Source organism: Zea mays, chromosome 10 (assembly GCF_902167145.1).
Source record: "Zea mays cultivar B73 chromosome 10, Zm-B73-REFERENCE-NAM-5.0, whole genome shotgun sequence".
NCBI lineage: Eukaryota > Viridiplantae > Streptophyta > Magnoliopsida > Poales > Poaceae > Zea > Zea mays.
Window position 1 is genome coordinate 113,325,176 of NC_050105.1, and position 16,378 is coordinate 113,341,553.

At 49.5% G+C, this 16,378-nt stretch overlaps 1 protein-coding gene and 1 pseudogene across 1 annotated transcript; one reads left to right on the forward strand and one right to left on the reverse strand.

Moving 5' to 3' along the window:
* The first annotated feature begins 4,186 nt into the window (after positions 1-4,186).
* On the forward strand, positions 4,187-5,816 carry LOC103642714 (acyl carrier protein 2, chloroplastic). Its single transcript, XM_020545464.1, has 4 exons — positions 4,187-4,190; positions 4,607-4,752; positions 5,201-5,323; positions 5,589-5,816. Exons 1-4 carry the CDS (start codon positions 4,187-4,189, stop codon positions 5,799-5,801), a joined length of 486 nt encoding a protein of 161 aa, XP_020401053.1. The 3' UTR covers positions 5,802-5,816.
* On the reverse strand, positions 5,814-6,402 carry LOC103641591 (uncharacterized; annotated as a pseudogene).
* Positions 6,403-16,378: the final 9,976 nt, after the last annotated feature.

Here is a 16,378-nt window from a genome sequence, read left to right on the forward strand (position 1 = left end):
TTTGGATCCCGAAAGGGAAGTGAGTGGACCAAAGGTACTCGGGAAATTTGGAGACTTGGCTAAATTGGGATGTATATCATGGGATACATCATATTGGATCAAGTTTATTGCCAAGTGGGTTAGTGAAAATTTCGGACCCAAATTTCCCACCCATGACTAAGGTAACTAGTTTTATTGTATTCTTCGTTTTTTAGATATGCGTATCTGTTTACCTTTTATCTAGTTTACCTTTCTTGCCTAGTATTACATTTGTTATGTACTTTTGTTTAAAATCATGCATACTAGGTAAATCATATGGTAGGATTGCCTGTCCTTAATTCATATACTTAAGCAAACCTACATGGCTTAAAATGTTTATTTAAGCACGGCACATAGCTTTTATATCACTCCATAGTAAATGATGCATCAATTGAAAATTTTGATCTCTACAAGTTGTATCATTTAACTTATATGTGCCAAAGTTAGGATTGTAGATAATTTGCCCCTCTTGATATCAAATCAAAGTGCATGTCTCCAACAAGTATTCAAAACTTGTATGCACACCTTTAGGGGGAGATTACTCTATAATCTAACACTTTGAGACTAACACCTTTTCAAGTCTATTTTATGTGATAGTCTCATTGTTAGGAAAATAAGGTCCCCGGAGAAAGACAACAATCTTCCACTGCAAAAATCTCTAAGAACTCTCATGTCTCTCAAGCTCACCATTGACTTTCAATTGGTATCTTTTGAGACTACTTTCAGTATCATTTACATGTCTTCTCCAAAATTTGATTAGACTATATTTCATATCATATGCTTCCATGTTGCAAAAATGCATAAGTAGTTAACTCATATTCTGTTACCTATGCATAAGGGAAGTTAGTCTTTTCAAATCATGTCTTGCACCTCTAATTTTCACATGCTTTTTCCTGAGTAGAGGGTCTCTGTCAGGGGGGGTATTTCTTCATCTCTAAAGGGGGAGAAATCTCTTTCTAAAGAGAACACTCATTTAGGGGGAGTAATCCTTTCAACTGATATCATTCACATGGTTTAATTTAATATCCTTCTAGTGGTATCATTTGAAAAATTTCTTGATGAGGGCAAGCTTTTATTTACTTCCTACATGTTTTTAATGTCTTCCTTTTCGGTGGTTGATGCCAAAGGGGGAGAAGTTTAGGGACCAAAGCAATGAAAACTATATCAAACACCAAACACCACCAAATTAAAATTTTATATCTACAAATGGTTTTTCCAGTGGTTTTGGTTATTTGGTCCAAAAATAGGAAGTAAGTGAATTATGGAGTTAGGGGGAGGCTTAAGTCCATAACTTCACATTGTGGGGACAATCATGCATCTTAGCAAGTAGATTGCATATTTTAGTACAAATACTTGTATCATTTGCTTGCTTTGGTTGTGTTGTCATCAATCACCAAAAAGAGGGAGATTGTAAAGAAAATGGACCCCGGGCCATTTGGCTAATTGAGTTTTGGTGTTTGATGATTAACACAACCTGTGGACTAATATGTTTGCTAGTGTTTATAATTATAGTTCACAGGATGCAAAGAGAATTGGACCAAGGCAATGAGGATGCAACACCTCAAAAGAAGACATAAAAAGATGCATAGGAGTCCAATACTCAAGAACAAAAGAAGCCCGAAGAAATCAGCGAAGAAATCCAAGATGAGGGCTGTCAGCCAGCGCCTGGTGGCGCACCGGACATTGATGTCCGGTGTGCACCGGACTGTCCGGTGAGGCACCGGACAGTCTGCGCAGAGAGGCCACAGACAGGCGCTCTCTGGCTGTAGCACCGGACTGTCCGGTGTGCACCGGACTGTCCGGTGTGCCATGGGCAGACGGCAACGGTCGGATCCAACGGTCGACTGCTACAGGCGCCAACGGTCGGCTGACGTGGCGTGCACCGGACACTGCACAGTAGTTGTCCGGTGGTGCACCGGACTGTCCGGTGCACCCGACGACAGAAAGCTGCTGCTTTCTGTCCAACGGCTAGTTTGGGGTGTGGAGGCTATAAATACCACCCCAACCGGCCATTCTCAAGTGTGAGAGCCCAAGCAACATACCAAGACACATAGTGCATATTTCCAAGAGCTCAAACACCCAAGTGCTTAATAGAATCACTCGGTGATTAGCGTAGGTGCTTTGCGAAGTGCTTAGGTTAGTTAGACCGCTTTAGCGCTTGCTCTAGGTGAACCCTAGTTAGTTGAGTGAGTTTTGTAAAACCACACAACCCCTCGGCTCTTGCGTGAGTCGTTGTAATTGTACCGAGTGGGGCGAGAGTCTTGCGAGACGGTGACAACCGCGTTTGTTTCACGGCCGCCACTGTGTACCGGAGGGAACGAGGCCCGCGGCATTTCGGCCGGAAGCTCGATAGTGGAGACGGCGGGGAGCGTCCGAGAGGAGCCGAAAGCGGAGCACCACTTGCGCGTGGAGAAGGCCCGCGGCTCTCTACGGAGTTACTCGACCGTGGTGCTTGGCCCTCCCGTGGGCTTCCCTTTGCGTAGGGGCACCAACGAGGATTAGTCGGGACCTTGCGTGGTTCCGGATACCTCGGTAAAAATACTGGCGTCATCCACGAGAGTTTGCTTCTCTACTTAGCTCTTTACATTCCGCATTTATATTAAGCATTTAAGTTTCAATCTTGTAGTCATACTTATTTAGTGTAGATTGAAACTTAGCCTTTGCGGTAGAGATAGCAACACTTAGACAAAACCTAGTTTGCACTCTAGTTTGATTATTTGCAAAGGTTTTGCTTTAGGGATTTAATTGTGGCCTAGTTTAGTAAAATTTTTACAAGTCCTAATTCACCCCCCCTCTTAGGCGTCACCCGTTTCCTACAAAAGGCTAACTATGTATGCATGCTCTGTACCTACTTAAAAACAATAATACATGTAGAGTGTTGATGCCATATCTAAGTGGAGTGACGGTGCTTTAAGTTGCTCTTTAAAAAGATTTGTGCATTTGGCCTGCAGTTTCTTCGTGCATTACGTATGTAAGAAAAGAAGTGTAATTAGACAAAAATTCATATTTTGCTTTCTAAAATGAGAAGTGGCAGAAACACCGTTAAGAGGATCGAGTTCTCCTCAGCTTGCCTGATAGGTAAAATTTTACCTCATGCTAGTGCATTCATCTGTATGTGACTGATTACAATCTAAATCTGAAATAGTCTCGACTTTGGAAACCGCAAACAATTTGTCGCGCATAAAACTATGTATTCTCTTTGCGAAACCCATTGCTAGTTTTGTTGTGTTGCGTCAACTATTGCTGCATACTCATGAACATGCTATCCCAACTATGTCACAAACATCAGAACATGTGTACCTGATACTAATGGGGAACTAAATCTGACCATTCTTACAGTAATGATGGAACAGGTCTTCAACTTGTTATCTAGCTTCTTCCGTAACTCGTCATCGCTTGCTCCTGTGCCTGTCATCAATTCAGGGAGCGCTGGCACTGACCACAGAACACCCAAACGATGAGCTCATGAAGAGGACTCCTGTTGTAAGGAAAGGGAACTTCATCAGCAACATCATGTGGAGGAACATCATGGGGCAGGCCTTGTGATCTGGGTAGGCCATGTACCAGTTCCTTGTGATCTGATATCTGACCAAAAGGCCTAATCAAAACATGTTACGCTTACTTAAAAGTGGTTAGCCATGACATGCTAAGGAACAAAGAATAAACCTTCTGGAACTCAAGAAGATAACAACATGAAACAACAACGATTGGTTTTTTTAACCTTGGCGGAGAATGGCTAAGACTTCCACTGTGGCTACAAAGCCTGTATCAACCAACTTCAGAAGCTTTTTCCTACCTTTGTTGTTCTTGCTCTTGTTTCTTAGCAATCTCAGCAGTTGTGTCCTTTTGAACTGTAAAAAAACGAAAAATCAGTATGCTGAGACTACTAACTTCAATCAAGCTCTAACATGGAGATTGAATGTACCAATTAGAACATACCTTGCTTGTTAAGTTGTTTATTTAGCAGTAGAATTCTATATTTGAGATGAGATTTTTTTTAAAAAAAAACTTTTTCTTTCAAGCGGCAACCATTTGGTACCTTGGGAGCAGGAAGGGACTGGTGCTTCTTACTACCCAGGTACCGGACAGAACGCTCGGGTCGGTCCTTCCCCATTCGCTCGTTGGGCAGCGATAGATCGAAGCTGAATCATTTAGATATGCAGGGACGATGGGTATGGGATAGCGATACGGTGGAGGAGAGGGCCAAATCTTTGATGAATGCAACCGGCACCTGATCCATCGGCGATAGTGGCGGTTTTCAAAGTTCAAACTAACACAAATGTAGTGGCGATATATATCGTCTTGTGAACTTTTCTTCTGAAGTTCTGGTTTTCCACTTGGTTGAACACAAAATGTACATTTTGGATATGGGAAGAGCCATACAGAGATTCATTTTATTCTGTGTAGCATGTGATTCTGCTATCATTATCTTTTAGTTTGGTGTGTAATGTCAATACTGAATTAAGTGATAGTACATGGCAAAGGTTCTACAATAAGCTTGAATGAATGATACATAGTCAAGTGAACAATTTGATAAAATGATAAGCCTGATATAGTATTTCATAGCTTACAGCTGTTTTATGCTGAGTGGACTTAGTTCTCATATCTTACGATGTTATCTTTGGTGTTTCACAGGCAATCAGCATTAAGTCTGTCTCTTTCTCTGGTTTAAGGAAGGATAATGTAGCCTTCCGCTTGCAGCCAGTGCCACAAAGATTCGCAGTCTGCTGTCCTGTAAGTAACAAATTGTTGTACTATGGATCTGTCACCACGTAATTTAATCACTGCATGATGCTGCAGCTACACATCTCTATTTATTTTCTTTTTCTATGTCAAATGTGCCAATTGTTTCAACTACTTTGTTTGGCTTCTAAAGAGATTTTGTATTTATTGTGCACTGAAGTGCTTCCATTATGTACTTGATTGTGTTTTTGTGAACACATAGCTCCGATGAAAGAAATTTTCAAGAGAATTCCTAAAGTACTGGTTATCTTTTTTTTCCCTTTGCATTTGGCACCCCAGGATTTTTCTGTCTCGTGTTAGCATCTGATGTGGATGTAAAACGTCCCATCACATTGTGTTTGTGTTTTTAGCTGGTAGATTATACTGGTGCAATCTTCTTTAAACTGAAGTTTGTGTTACCTAATGATTATGATCATTCCACTGTTGCTGTGCTTACCAGGCTAAAAAGGAGACTGTGGATCGGGTTTGTGATATTGTCAAGAAGCAGCTTGCACTTCCTGAGGGCACTGAGGTCTGTGGCTCCTCTAAGTTTCAAGACCTCGGTGCTGATTCGTTGGACACTGTAAGTGCTTTTATGTTTGCAACAATTGAATGTATCTATTTAATTTTTGAATGATTCTTGGGTAGCAGAACAACAATTGGCTATTTTGTTTTGTACATGTATCAATCATAAATTGATTACATTTCCAGGGAATAACATCTAGGATCAGTGCTCTGGTTCTCTACTCAAGTCTGCAAGTTATCTGTTATGCCAGTCTATTGCCATTTGTGTTGGATTGCTCTTCTTTCCCAAAAGAGACTAAATCTTCCATGGACCTGTTTTTTAGGTTGAGATTGTTATGGGCCTTGAGGAGGCTTTCAAGATCACTGTGGAGGAGTCGAGCGCGCAGTCAATCGCAACTGTGGAAGATGCTGCTAATCTCATAAGCGACAACCAGTTGGTACCTTGGGAGCGGGAAGGGCTGGTGCTTCTTACTACCCAGGTACCTGACAGAACGCTCGGGTCGGTCCTTCCCCATTCGCTCGTTGGGCAGCGATAGATCGAAGCTGAATCATTTAGATATGCAGGGACGATGGGTATGGGAAAGCGATACGGTGGAAGAGAGGGCCAAATCTTCGATGAATGCAACCGGCACCTGATCCATCGGCGATAGTGGCGGCTCTTCACAGTGCCTCTTCTTGATAGACTCGACCACCTCATCCTCTTCATCGTCGTTCGCCAGGCAACCGCGCCGGACCACCAGTGCCCCCATCTGTGCCGGCCTGCGCGTTTCGAGGCGGCGACGTCTGAGGGGGCAGATTCGGGCTCCCGACGGCGGCACAAGCACCGCATCGGTGTTTGACGGGGGAGGTGGGATGGTGCTCCGCTTGAAGCCGCGATAGACAGGGCTGGCAGCACGACGACGTTTGAGGGAGGGAGGAGACCAGCAACGTCTGAGGAGGAGGAGGAGATTGGATTTGGGGCTCCTCACGGCGGCCCAGGCAATGCGACGATTTTTGAGGGGTAGACTGGAAGGCGCTTCGATTGGATCTGCAGGAGACCACGCCGACAACATGACATCGTCTGGAGATGGCGTCATCTGGGCGTCTAGAAGCATCGTTGGTGAGGGGTGGCGCCTTGGAGCTCCATCGCGCAGCGAAGAGGGCACTGGCAGCCGGAGCCCGAAGGGTCTGGAAGCATCGCGTAGCGAAGATGGTACACATGATATATGATAAGGAATGCTTTCGCGGGTGGAGACGCGGCTGGAAGCCGTTGAGACGTGATCCAACGGCTAGAACATAAAGAGATGACGTGGACGAACATGGGGGCTCGTTTCTCTCCTGCTTTAATAATATAGAAATGGGCGAACCCTACTACCCGTGTAATAAATAGATTGCTCCCAGCGTCCTGTTCTTGGGGGGGCCCTTTGATGTGCGGGATCAAATTCAAATCTTTTCTATGATTCGTGCTGGCACGCTGAGTTTGTCCTCCTTTGGCGTGTAACTGTAGGGAGCAGAACACGCCGCAGAAACGTTATATGTGCTTCCCTGTTCGGAGTTGGAGCTCCCGAAGCACTGGTCATTGGAGTAGTCGCCTTGTTGGTGTTCGGCCCCAAGGGTCTAGCAGAGGTAAATTAGCTCAGTCTACAAGCCCTGTCAGCTTTCTTGAGTGGTGCTAGCAGTTGAGAAACAAGATTGACCTATGGGTATTGTTGACGCTTTTTTGGAGCGCCAAATACTTAAGAAGAACTGACGGCGGTGCTCTCTGGTCAGGCGCGGACGGTCCGCGACCTGGCACAGGGGCTAGGGTTTCCTGCCTGACGGCCGGACGGTCTGCGCGTGCGTAGGGGCGGCGGAAGATCACCGACGGCGTCTGGATCTCGCTCCCGGGAGGGACCCCGTCGGGGAGGAGAGATCCTATGGGTTGTCTAGGCTCGGGCCGGCCGACCTAGACTCCTCTAATCGGCATAGAGTCGAAGAGAGGCGAAGAATTTGGGGATTGAGAGGCTAAACTAGAACTAGACTAGAACTACTCCTAATTGTACTGGAAATAAATGCGAATAGAAGTTGTATTGATTCGATTGATAATTACAAATCGGTCGTAGACCTCTCTTTATATAGAGGAGGGGGGCTGGACCCTTTACACGACTGGATTCCGGGTTAATTCCGCAAATCTAGCCAACAAACATAGCACAAAACTCGGAACCCTAAACTGCTCTGCGCATGCGCGGACCGTCCGGCCCACAGGCGCGGACTGTCCGGATCGCGGACCATCCGGCCTCAGGGCCGGACCGTCCGCTCGCTCAAAATGGTGCTCAACATACCCCCCCTGCCTTTTGGTGAAGCTAAGCAAACCAAAAGCAACTAACTCGATGTGATTACATCGGTTTTCTTAGGCATCCTGCCACATACTAGGATGGTACTGTTTGAGGAAACGCCCATTCAAAGCCTTAGGCAAGTCTTTGCCTTGTAATGTTTGTAGCAAATAGGCGTTGCCAGACATCACCTGTTTTACTTTTTAAGGACCTTCCCAGCTTGGTGACCATTTCCCGAACTTCCGGTCTTTATTCCTTAGAGGCAGAATGGTCTTCCACACCAGGTCCCCTACTTGAAATGATTTTGCTTTGACCTTCTTGTTGTAGGCCCTAGCTGATGGAATAAGTCTTGAGCATCTAGAGGACAGCCTGCTTTTGACTGTCCTCTGTAGTCCTTTAGCATCTAGAGGACAGCTTGACTGTCCTTTGTAGTCTCTTTAGCATCTAGAGGACAACAGTCGCTTTTTGACTGTCCTCTGTAGTCGCTTTAGCATCTAGAGGACAGCAGTCGCTTTTGACTGTCCTTTGTAGTCTCTTTAGCATCTAGAGGACAATACTGTTGTGTAGTGTGTGTTAGAAGGTGTGGTAGTGCAGCCCCTAGGGCTATAAATATCTGTCCCCAACCCCTCTAAGGGTATGGCATTGTGTAGAGTTTGAGGAAATAAACAGAAAATTGCCCCAACTCATAGTGTCATCCTCTTGATGAGAGTTAGAGTCCCTCTACTTACAATTGGTATCAGAGCCAAACTATCCTGCAGCCTAAACATCTCGTGCTCATCTCCTTCCCGCGCCTCTCCCCACACTCAGTCGGCAGCAAGAGCTCCAACTGTTCCTTCCTCCCCTGCTCAGACGAGCAGCCTTTCGTCTAAGACAGCCTCTTCCACACGCAGCGACCCCTCACTAGCCCACCATGTCCCTACGCTCGGCCACTTCGAGTGCGCGGCGCCAGCAGGAGGCCGAGGTCGCCGCGGCACAAGAACGCGAGCGAGCAGCAGCAGCGGCTGCAGCGACAGCGGCGAGGGCAGCACGGTCGGCGGCGGCGGAACTGGCAGCGGCGAGAGCGGAAGTAGAAGCAGCGGAGGCGGCGGATGCTGCACGTGCGGCGGCAACAGAGCTCGAGGTTCTGCGCGGCAGTAGAGCTGGCAGCTCTGCTTCTGTCGACGACAACACCGATGAAGAGCTCAGGCTGGCGAGGGAAGCAGCGCGAGAGCAGGCGGCACAGTGGGCAGCCAGGCATCCCCATGGGGGCGCGCGTGGCGGCAGCCCGGATAGGCGCCGACGCGCTGACGGCGCTCCAGGCGGGGGCGCACGCGGCGGCAGCCCAGACGGGCGTAGACGCGCCGGCGGTGCTCCCGGCGGCGGCGACCGAGTCGACGGAGATCGCGGCCTCTACAGGCGGCGCGGTTCTCCCTCCCCGGATCGGTACCATGGTCGCCGCATGGCCCAGGCCATTGTCAGGGACATCGGTCCCGGCGGTGGGTGGCCTACCCTCACCAAGATCAACTACGTCGAGTGGGCCGCGGTGATGAGGGTACGGCTCTAGGTTCGCCACATGTGGGAAGCAGTTCGTTACGACGACGTCGACTACCACGAGGATCGGCGGGCGCTGGATGCCCTCATTGCTGCAGTCCCGCCCGAGATGCAGTTTTCGCTTTCCCAGAAGCGGACTGCCAAGGAGGCCTGGGACGCCATCGCTGCGACCCGCATCGGCAGCGATCGTGCCCGCAAGACCACACTGCAGGCACTTCGCAAGGAGTGGGAGAACCTGGCCTTCAAGCCAGGTGAGGATGTTGATGACTTTGCTCTCCGCCTCAACACTCTGTTGCAGAAGATGGTGCAGTTCGGCGACGACACCTACGATGAGGAGAGAGATGTTGAGAAGCTCTTCCGTTGCATCCCCGAGAAGTACAGGCAGATTGCTCGCTCGATCGAGTCTCTGCTAGACCTCTCCACGATGACGATCGAAGAGGCGATTGGTCGCCTCAAGGTGGTCGACGACGACGAACCACAGGCTCTCTCTGGGCCTATCACTATCGGCGGGAAGCTACATCTCACTCGGGAGCAGTGGGAGGCCTGCCAGGGTGACAAGAAGAAGGGGGAGTCCTCCTCGACACGAGGCCGCAAACGCGGCAAGCCACGCAAGGCGCGTGGAGGCGCCCAGGCCGGGGCGCGAGGACATGCTGAGGGTGGTGCACGTGGAGGTGCCCAAGGCGGCGCCGTCGGCAACAAGAAGCCGGCACGAGACGACGGCTGCCACAACTGCGGCAAGCTTGGCCACTAGGCCAGGGATTGTCGGCAGCCACGACGTGGCCAGGCCAACGTCGCACAGGCGGAGGCGGAGGAGGAGGCCCTGCTCCTGGCACATGCAAGCATCGAGCCATCTCCAGCGGCACCGGCCGCAGCGGCACTCCTCCACCTTGATGAGTCGAAAGCACGCGCTTTCCTCGGCGACGGCTCCAACAAGGACATGATCGAAGGATGGTGCCTCGACACCGGCGCCACTCATCACATGACCGGCCGACGGGAGTTCTTCACCGAGCTTGACTCTAGCGTCCGAGGCTCCGTCAAGTTTGGGGACGCCTCCGGCGTAGAGATCAAGGGCGCCGGCTCAGTCGTCTTCACCGCCGCGTCTGGTGAGCACAGGCTGCTCACCGGAGTCTACTACATCCCCGCGTTGAGTAACTCTATCATCAGCTTGGGACAGTTGGATGAGAACGGTTCGCGAGTGGAGGTCGAGCACGGAGTCATGAGGATTTGGGATCCCTCTCGTCGCCTTCTTGCCAAGGTACGCAGGAGTGCAAATCGGCTTTACATCCTCAATGTGAAGGTGGCACAACCTTGCTGCCTTGCTGCTCGTCGAGACGACGGGGCATGGCAGTGGCACGAGCGCTTCGGGCACCTTAACTTCGAAGCCCTGAAGCAGCTCAGCGCCAAGGAGATGGTATGAGACCTGCCGTGCCTTGACCATGTGGAGCAATTCTGCGATGTCTGCGTGTTGACAAAGCAGAGACGGCTCCCCTTCCCCCAGCAGTCAAGCTTCCGAGCCAAGGAGAGGCTCGAGCTCGTGCATGGGGACTTGTGTGGCCCGGTGACACCAGCCACACCAGGAGGACGACGCTACTTCTTGCTGCTCGTCGACGATCTCTCCCGCTACATGTGGGTGATGATCCTTGGCAGCAAGGGAGAGGCTGCGAACGCCATCAGGCGTGTGCAGGTCGCTGCGGAGGCGGAGTGCGGCCGCAAGCTGCGCGTGCTGCGCACCGACAACGGCGGCGAATTCACGGCGGCTGAGTTCGCGTCGTACTGCGCGGATGAGGGCGTTCAGCGCCACTACTCCGCGCCGTACAGCCCGCAGCAGAACGGCGTCGTCGAGCGGCGCAACCAGACGGTTGTGGGGATGGCTCGGGCTCTCCTCAAGCAGAGAGGAATGCCAGCTGTCTTCTGGGGAGAGGCGGTGGTGACAACGGTTTACATCCTCAACCGCTCGCCTACCAAGGCTCTCAACGGGATGACACCGTACGAGGCTTGGCATGGGCGCAAGCCGGCGGTCTCTCACCTACGGGTCTTCGGCTGCCTCGCGTTCACCAAGGAGCTTGGCCACATCAGCAAGCTCGACGATAGGAGCACCCCGGGGGTGTTCATTGGCTACGCGGAGGGCTCGAAGGCCTACCGCATCCTTGACCCAAGAACACAGCGTGTGCGCACGGCGCGCGACGTAGTGTTCGACGAAGGGCGAGGTTGGGCGTGGGACAAGGCGGTGGACGACGGCACGACTCCGACGTACGACTTCACCATCGAGTACGTCCACTTTGAGGGAGCTGGGTGAGTAGGCAACTCCTCTCCGAGCAGGTCTACCCCAGCCCCCAAGTCTCCACCGACTCCAGCGCCACACTCTCCAGCTCCTGCTACAACGAGCTCTTCACCACCACGCACTCCAGCCACGACTCCGGCTACAGCGAGCTCTTCGCCACCACGTACTCCAGCACCGACGGTACCCTCTCCGGGAATGTCCTCTCCGACACCAGCTCGTGTCGAGCACGACCTAGTGGAGCTCGTGACCCCTCTGTCCCGCGACGAGGAGCGCGTCGACGCGTGCTACGACGGCGAGCCGTTGCGGTATCGAAGGGTGGAGGGCCTTCTCCTCGACCCGTCGGTGCCAGGCCCTACATCTCGCATTCTGGCAGGAGAGTTGCATCTTGCATGCGACAATGGTGAGCCTCGGTCTTTCGCGGAGGCCGAGAAACATGCGGCTTGGCGTGCTGCGATGCAGTCAGAGATGGACGCAGTTGAGACGAACCGCACTTGGGAGCTCGCTGATCTCCCTCATGGTCATCGCGCGATCACCCTTAAGTGGGTGTTCAAACTGAAGAGGGATGAAGCCGGGGCCATCGTCAAGCATAAGGCTCGCTTGGTGGCACGCGGTTTCTTGCAGCAGGAGGGGATCGACTTCGACGATGCCTTCGCCCCTGTAGCACGGATGGAATCCGTGCGACTCCTCCTCGCGCTGGCAGCCCTGGAGGGCTGGCATGTTCATCACATGGATGTCAAGTCGGTGTTTCTTAACGGCGACTTAAAGGAGGAGGTCTACGTACACCAGCCGCCAGGTTTTGCGATCCCTGGCAAGGAAGGCAAGGTGTTGCGCCTGCGCAAGGCCCTCTACGGCTTGCGACAGGCACCAAGGGCGTGGAATGCCAAGCTGGATTCCACGCTCAAGAGGATGGGCTTCATGCCAAGCCCGCACGAGGCGGCCATCTATCGGCGGGGCAATGGAGAAAATGCCCTGCTGGTGGGTGCCTACGTCGACGACTTGGTGATCACCGGCGCCAAGGATGCAGAGGTGGCAGCGTTCAAGGAAGAGATGAAGGCCACCTTCCAAATGAGTGACCTGGGGCATCTCTCCTTCTACCTGGGGATTGAGGTGCACCAGGGCGACTCCGGGATCACACTTCGCCAGACCGCCTACGCCAAGCGCATTGTTGAGCTGGCTGGGCTCACTGACTGCAACCCAGCTCTCACTCCGATGGAGGATAGGCTGAAGCTGAGTCGCGACAACACGATAGAGGAGGTGGATGCTACACAGTACCGGCGTCTTGTGGGGAGCCTTCGCTACCTCGTCCACACACGACCTGACTTGGCATACTCCGTCGGCTACGTTAGTCGGTTTCTGCAGCGACCGACGATGGAGCATGAGCAGGCTGTGAAGAGGATCATCCGCTATGTTGCGGGGACTCTCGACCACGGTCTCTACTACCCGAGGTGCCCTGGGGAGGCACACCTTGTCGGGTACAGCGATAGCGACCACGCCGGCGACATCGACACCAGCAAGAGCACAAGCGGGATCCTCTTCTTTCTCGGCAAGTGCCTCATTAGCTGGCAGTCGGTCAAGCAGCAGGTGGTGGCCATGTCCAGCTGCGAGGCCGAGTACATAGCGGCGTCCACTGCTTCGACTCAGGCGCTCTGGCTAGCTCGACTGCTCAGTGATCTGCTCGGGAGAGACACTGGAGCTGTGGAACTCAGGGTGGATAGCCAGTCCGCTCTGGCATTGGCCAAGAACCCTGTGTTCCATGAACGGAGCAAGCACATCCTGCTGAGATACCACTTCATCCGAGACTGCTTGGCAGAAGGGAGCATCAAGGCGCGCTACATCAACACCAAGGATCAGCTTGCAGACCTGCTCACCAAGCCCCTTGGGAAGATCAAGTTTGTTGAGCTTTGCTCCAGGTCCGGGATGGCCCAACTTTCTCACAAGACGACGCCCAAGACTTAGGGGAGAATGATGGAATAAGTCTTGAGCATCTAGAGGACAACCTGCTTTTGACTGTCCTCTGTAGTCCTTTAGCATCTAGAGGACAGCTTGACTGTCCTTTGTAGTCTCTTTAGCATCTAGAGGACAACAGTCGCTTTTTGACTGTCCTCTGTAGTCGCTTTAGCATCTAGAGGACAGCAGTCGCTTTTGACTGTCCTCTGTAGTCTCTTTAGCATCTAGAGGACAATCATGTTGTGTAGTGTGTGTGAGAAGGTGTGGTAGTGCAGCCCCTAGGGCTATAAATATGTGTCCCCAACCCCTCTAAGGGTATGGCATTGTGTAGAGTTTGATGAAATAAACAGAAAATTGCCCCAACTCATAGTGTCATCCTCTTGATGAGAGTTAGAGTCCCTCTACTTACACTGGCTACCATGATTTTGTCCTTTTCTATTGCTCCCAAAGCTATCATCCTTTTGTCGGTCACCTCATCAATATTATCCATCATTGAATCATAATAATCAGTAGCAGTTAGATCATTTTGTCTGGCGAACCTGATAGCATTCGAACTTATTTCCACAGGCAACACTGCTTCCTGCCCATAGACAAGCTCAAAAGGAGATACTTTAGTAGCCCTATGTTTAGATATTCTATGAGCCCATAAAGCCTTAGACAAAATCTTATGCCAATGTTTAGGATTATCAGATATTTTCTTTTTTATCAAATTAATCAATGTCCTATTGCTAGACTCGGCCTGACCATTGGCCTGAGCATAATATGGAGATGAATTAAGCAGCTTAATTCTGTATAATTCTGCAAATTCACGTACCTCCTTTAACATAAAAGAAGTACCTTGATCTGTAGTTAAGGTCTGGGGAATGCCGAATCTATGAATGATATGCTCAGTTATAAACTCAATTACCTCCTTGTGTGTCATGTTCTTTAGAGCAACGGCTTCAGTCCATTTGGTGAAGTAGTCAGTGGCAACTAACACAAACCGATGCCCCTTTGATGATGAAGGATGAATTTCTCCAATAAAGTCTAATCCCCATCCTCTGAACGGCCAAGGCTTGATGATAGGATGTAATTCGGCTGCAGGGACCAACTGTAGGTCGCCGAATTTTTGACACACTTGGCAACCCTTGTAGTACTTGAAACAATCAGCTATCATACTAGGCCAATAAAAACCAGACCTTCGCAACAACCACTTCATCTTTGGAGCTGATTGATGAGTACCACAAATTCCCTCATGTACTTCGGCCATGGCTAATATAGCATCATCTAGGCCCAAGCACTTAAGTAGGATGCCATTGACTGTTCGGCGGTAAAGTTCATCACTCATCAAAATATACTTGAAAGCTATTCGCCGAATGTTCTTTTCTGTCCTGATATTGGGATTTCGTAAATAATTAAGTATAGGTGTCCTCCAATCACTTGCATCGGCTTCATTGTCAGCCGAATTGATGAAAAGAACATTTCTGGTAACCCCGGACGGTCCGGCGTCATCACGCGGACAGTCCGCGACCTGGGAATTTGGCTTTGCACTAGTTATCAGATTTTCAGTTTTGTGAAATTTCCCTCTCTTTATCCGATAACCTGATGCATCTTGTGCCAAATCATTAGCTCTATGATTCTCAACTCTAGAGATATGCTGAATACTGAATTCGTCAAAAGAATGGATTATGCTCCAACATTTCTCAAGGTAACTATTTAGAGTACCATCAAAACATTGATATTCTTCTAACACTTGTTGGACAACCAGCTGAGAATCACCAAATACCTTCACAAGTTTTACTCCCATACCATTTAAAAGTTCTAAGCCGAATAGGAGGGCCTCATATTCAGCTTGATTATTAGTGCAATAAGTTTTCAATCGGCTAGAGAAGTCAAAGGAGACATTACTTGGTGAAACAAGTACAATGTCAATTCCTTGCCCTTCATTGCAAACCGATCCATCAAAATATAAAGTCCAAGGAGTAATAGTGAGGTATAACATGTCTAGCTCATGAATATCATTAACCCGATGTTCTACAATGAAATCCGCTACGACTTGGCCTTTCATAAATTTTAATGGTTCATAGGCCAAGTCATATTCTATTAGTGCATAAGCCCACTTACCAATTCTACCACTCATAATTGGGTTATGCAACATGTATTTGATCACATCGGCTTGACCAGAAACAGTGCAATGACTAGACAGTAAATAACATCTACATTTGGTGCATGCATAAAACAAGCATAAGCATAACTTTTCAATAAAAGTGTACCTTGTTTCAGCATCCACCAACCTTCGGCTTAGATATGTCACCACATGCTCCTTCCTCTCAGTTTCTTGTGTCAGAACAGCCCCAATGACCTTATCCTCAGCTGCAATGTATAATCAAAATGGCACTCCTGCTCGTGGTGCTTTTAATACGGGAGCCGAAGATAAGTATTTTTTGATGAGATCAAATGCTTCTTGTTGTTCTGCCCCCCAAGCGAATTCGGCATCATTCTTAAGCCGAAGAATAGGGGTAAACGCATCAATCTTCCCGGCTAGGTTAGAAATAAACCTTCGTAAATAATTCACCTTGCCGAGGAACCTCTGTACCTCGACCTTACAGGTCGGAGGCCCCACATTCCGAATAGACTTGATTCGGTCAGGGTCTATCTCTATACCATGTTCATGTATGACAAATCCTAAAAACTTACCAGCCGACACTCCAAAAGCACATTTACGTGGGTTCATTTTCAAACCATACTGACGCATTTTATCAAAGGCTTTGCGCAAATCAGCTATATGAGAACTAAACTCAGCCAATTTGACTACAATATCATCAATGTAAACTTCCACAGTGTTTCCTAACAATTCATGGAAGATCAAATTCATAGCCCTCTGATAAGTGGCACCAACATTTTTCAGACCAAATGTCATGACAACCCACTCAAATAAACCAATGAAGCCTGGACATATAAAGGCCGTTTTAGACACATCTTCTTCGGCCATGAAAATCTGATTATATCCGGCATTACCATCAAGGAAGCTAATAATTCTATTTCCTGATGCATTATTGATTAATGTGTCGGCTATGGGCATGGG

Bases quoted from the DNA above. Each gene is read 5' to 3' on its own strand.
- LOC103642714 (XM_020545464.1), top strand. The intron at 4,753-5,200 runs GTAAGTAACAAA...TGTGCTTACCAG, and splicing joins GATTCGCAGTCTGCTGTCCT to GCTAAAAAGGAGACTGTGGA. The intron at 5,324-5,588 runs GTAAGTGCTTTT...CCTGTTTTTTAG, and splicing joins GTGCTGATTCGTTGGACACT to GTTGAGATTGTTATGGGCCT.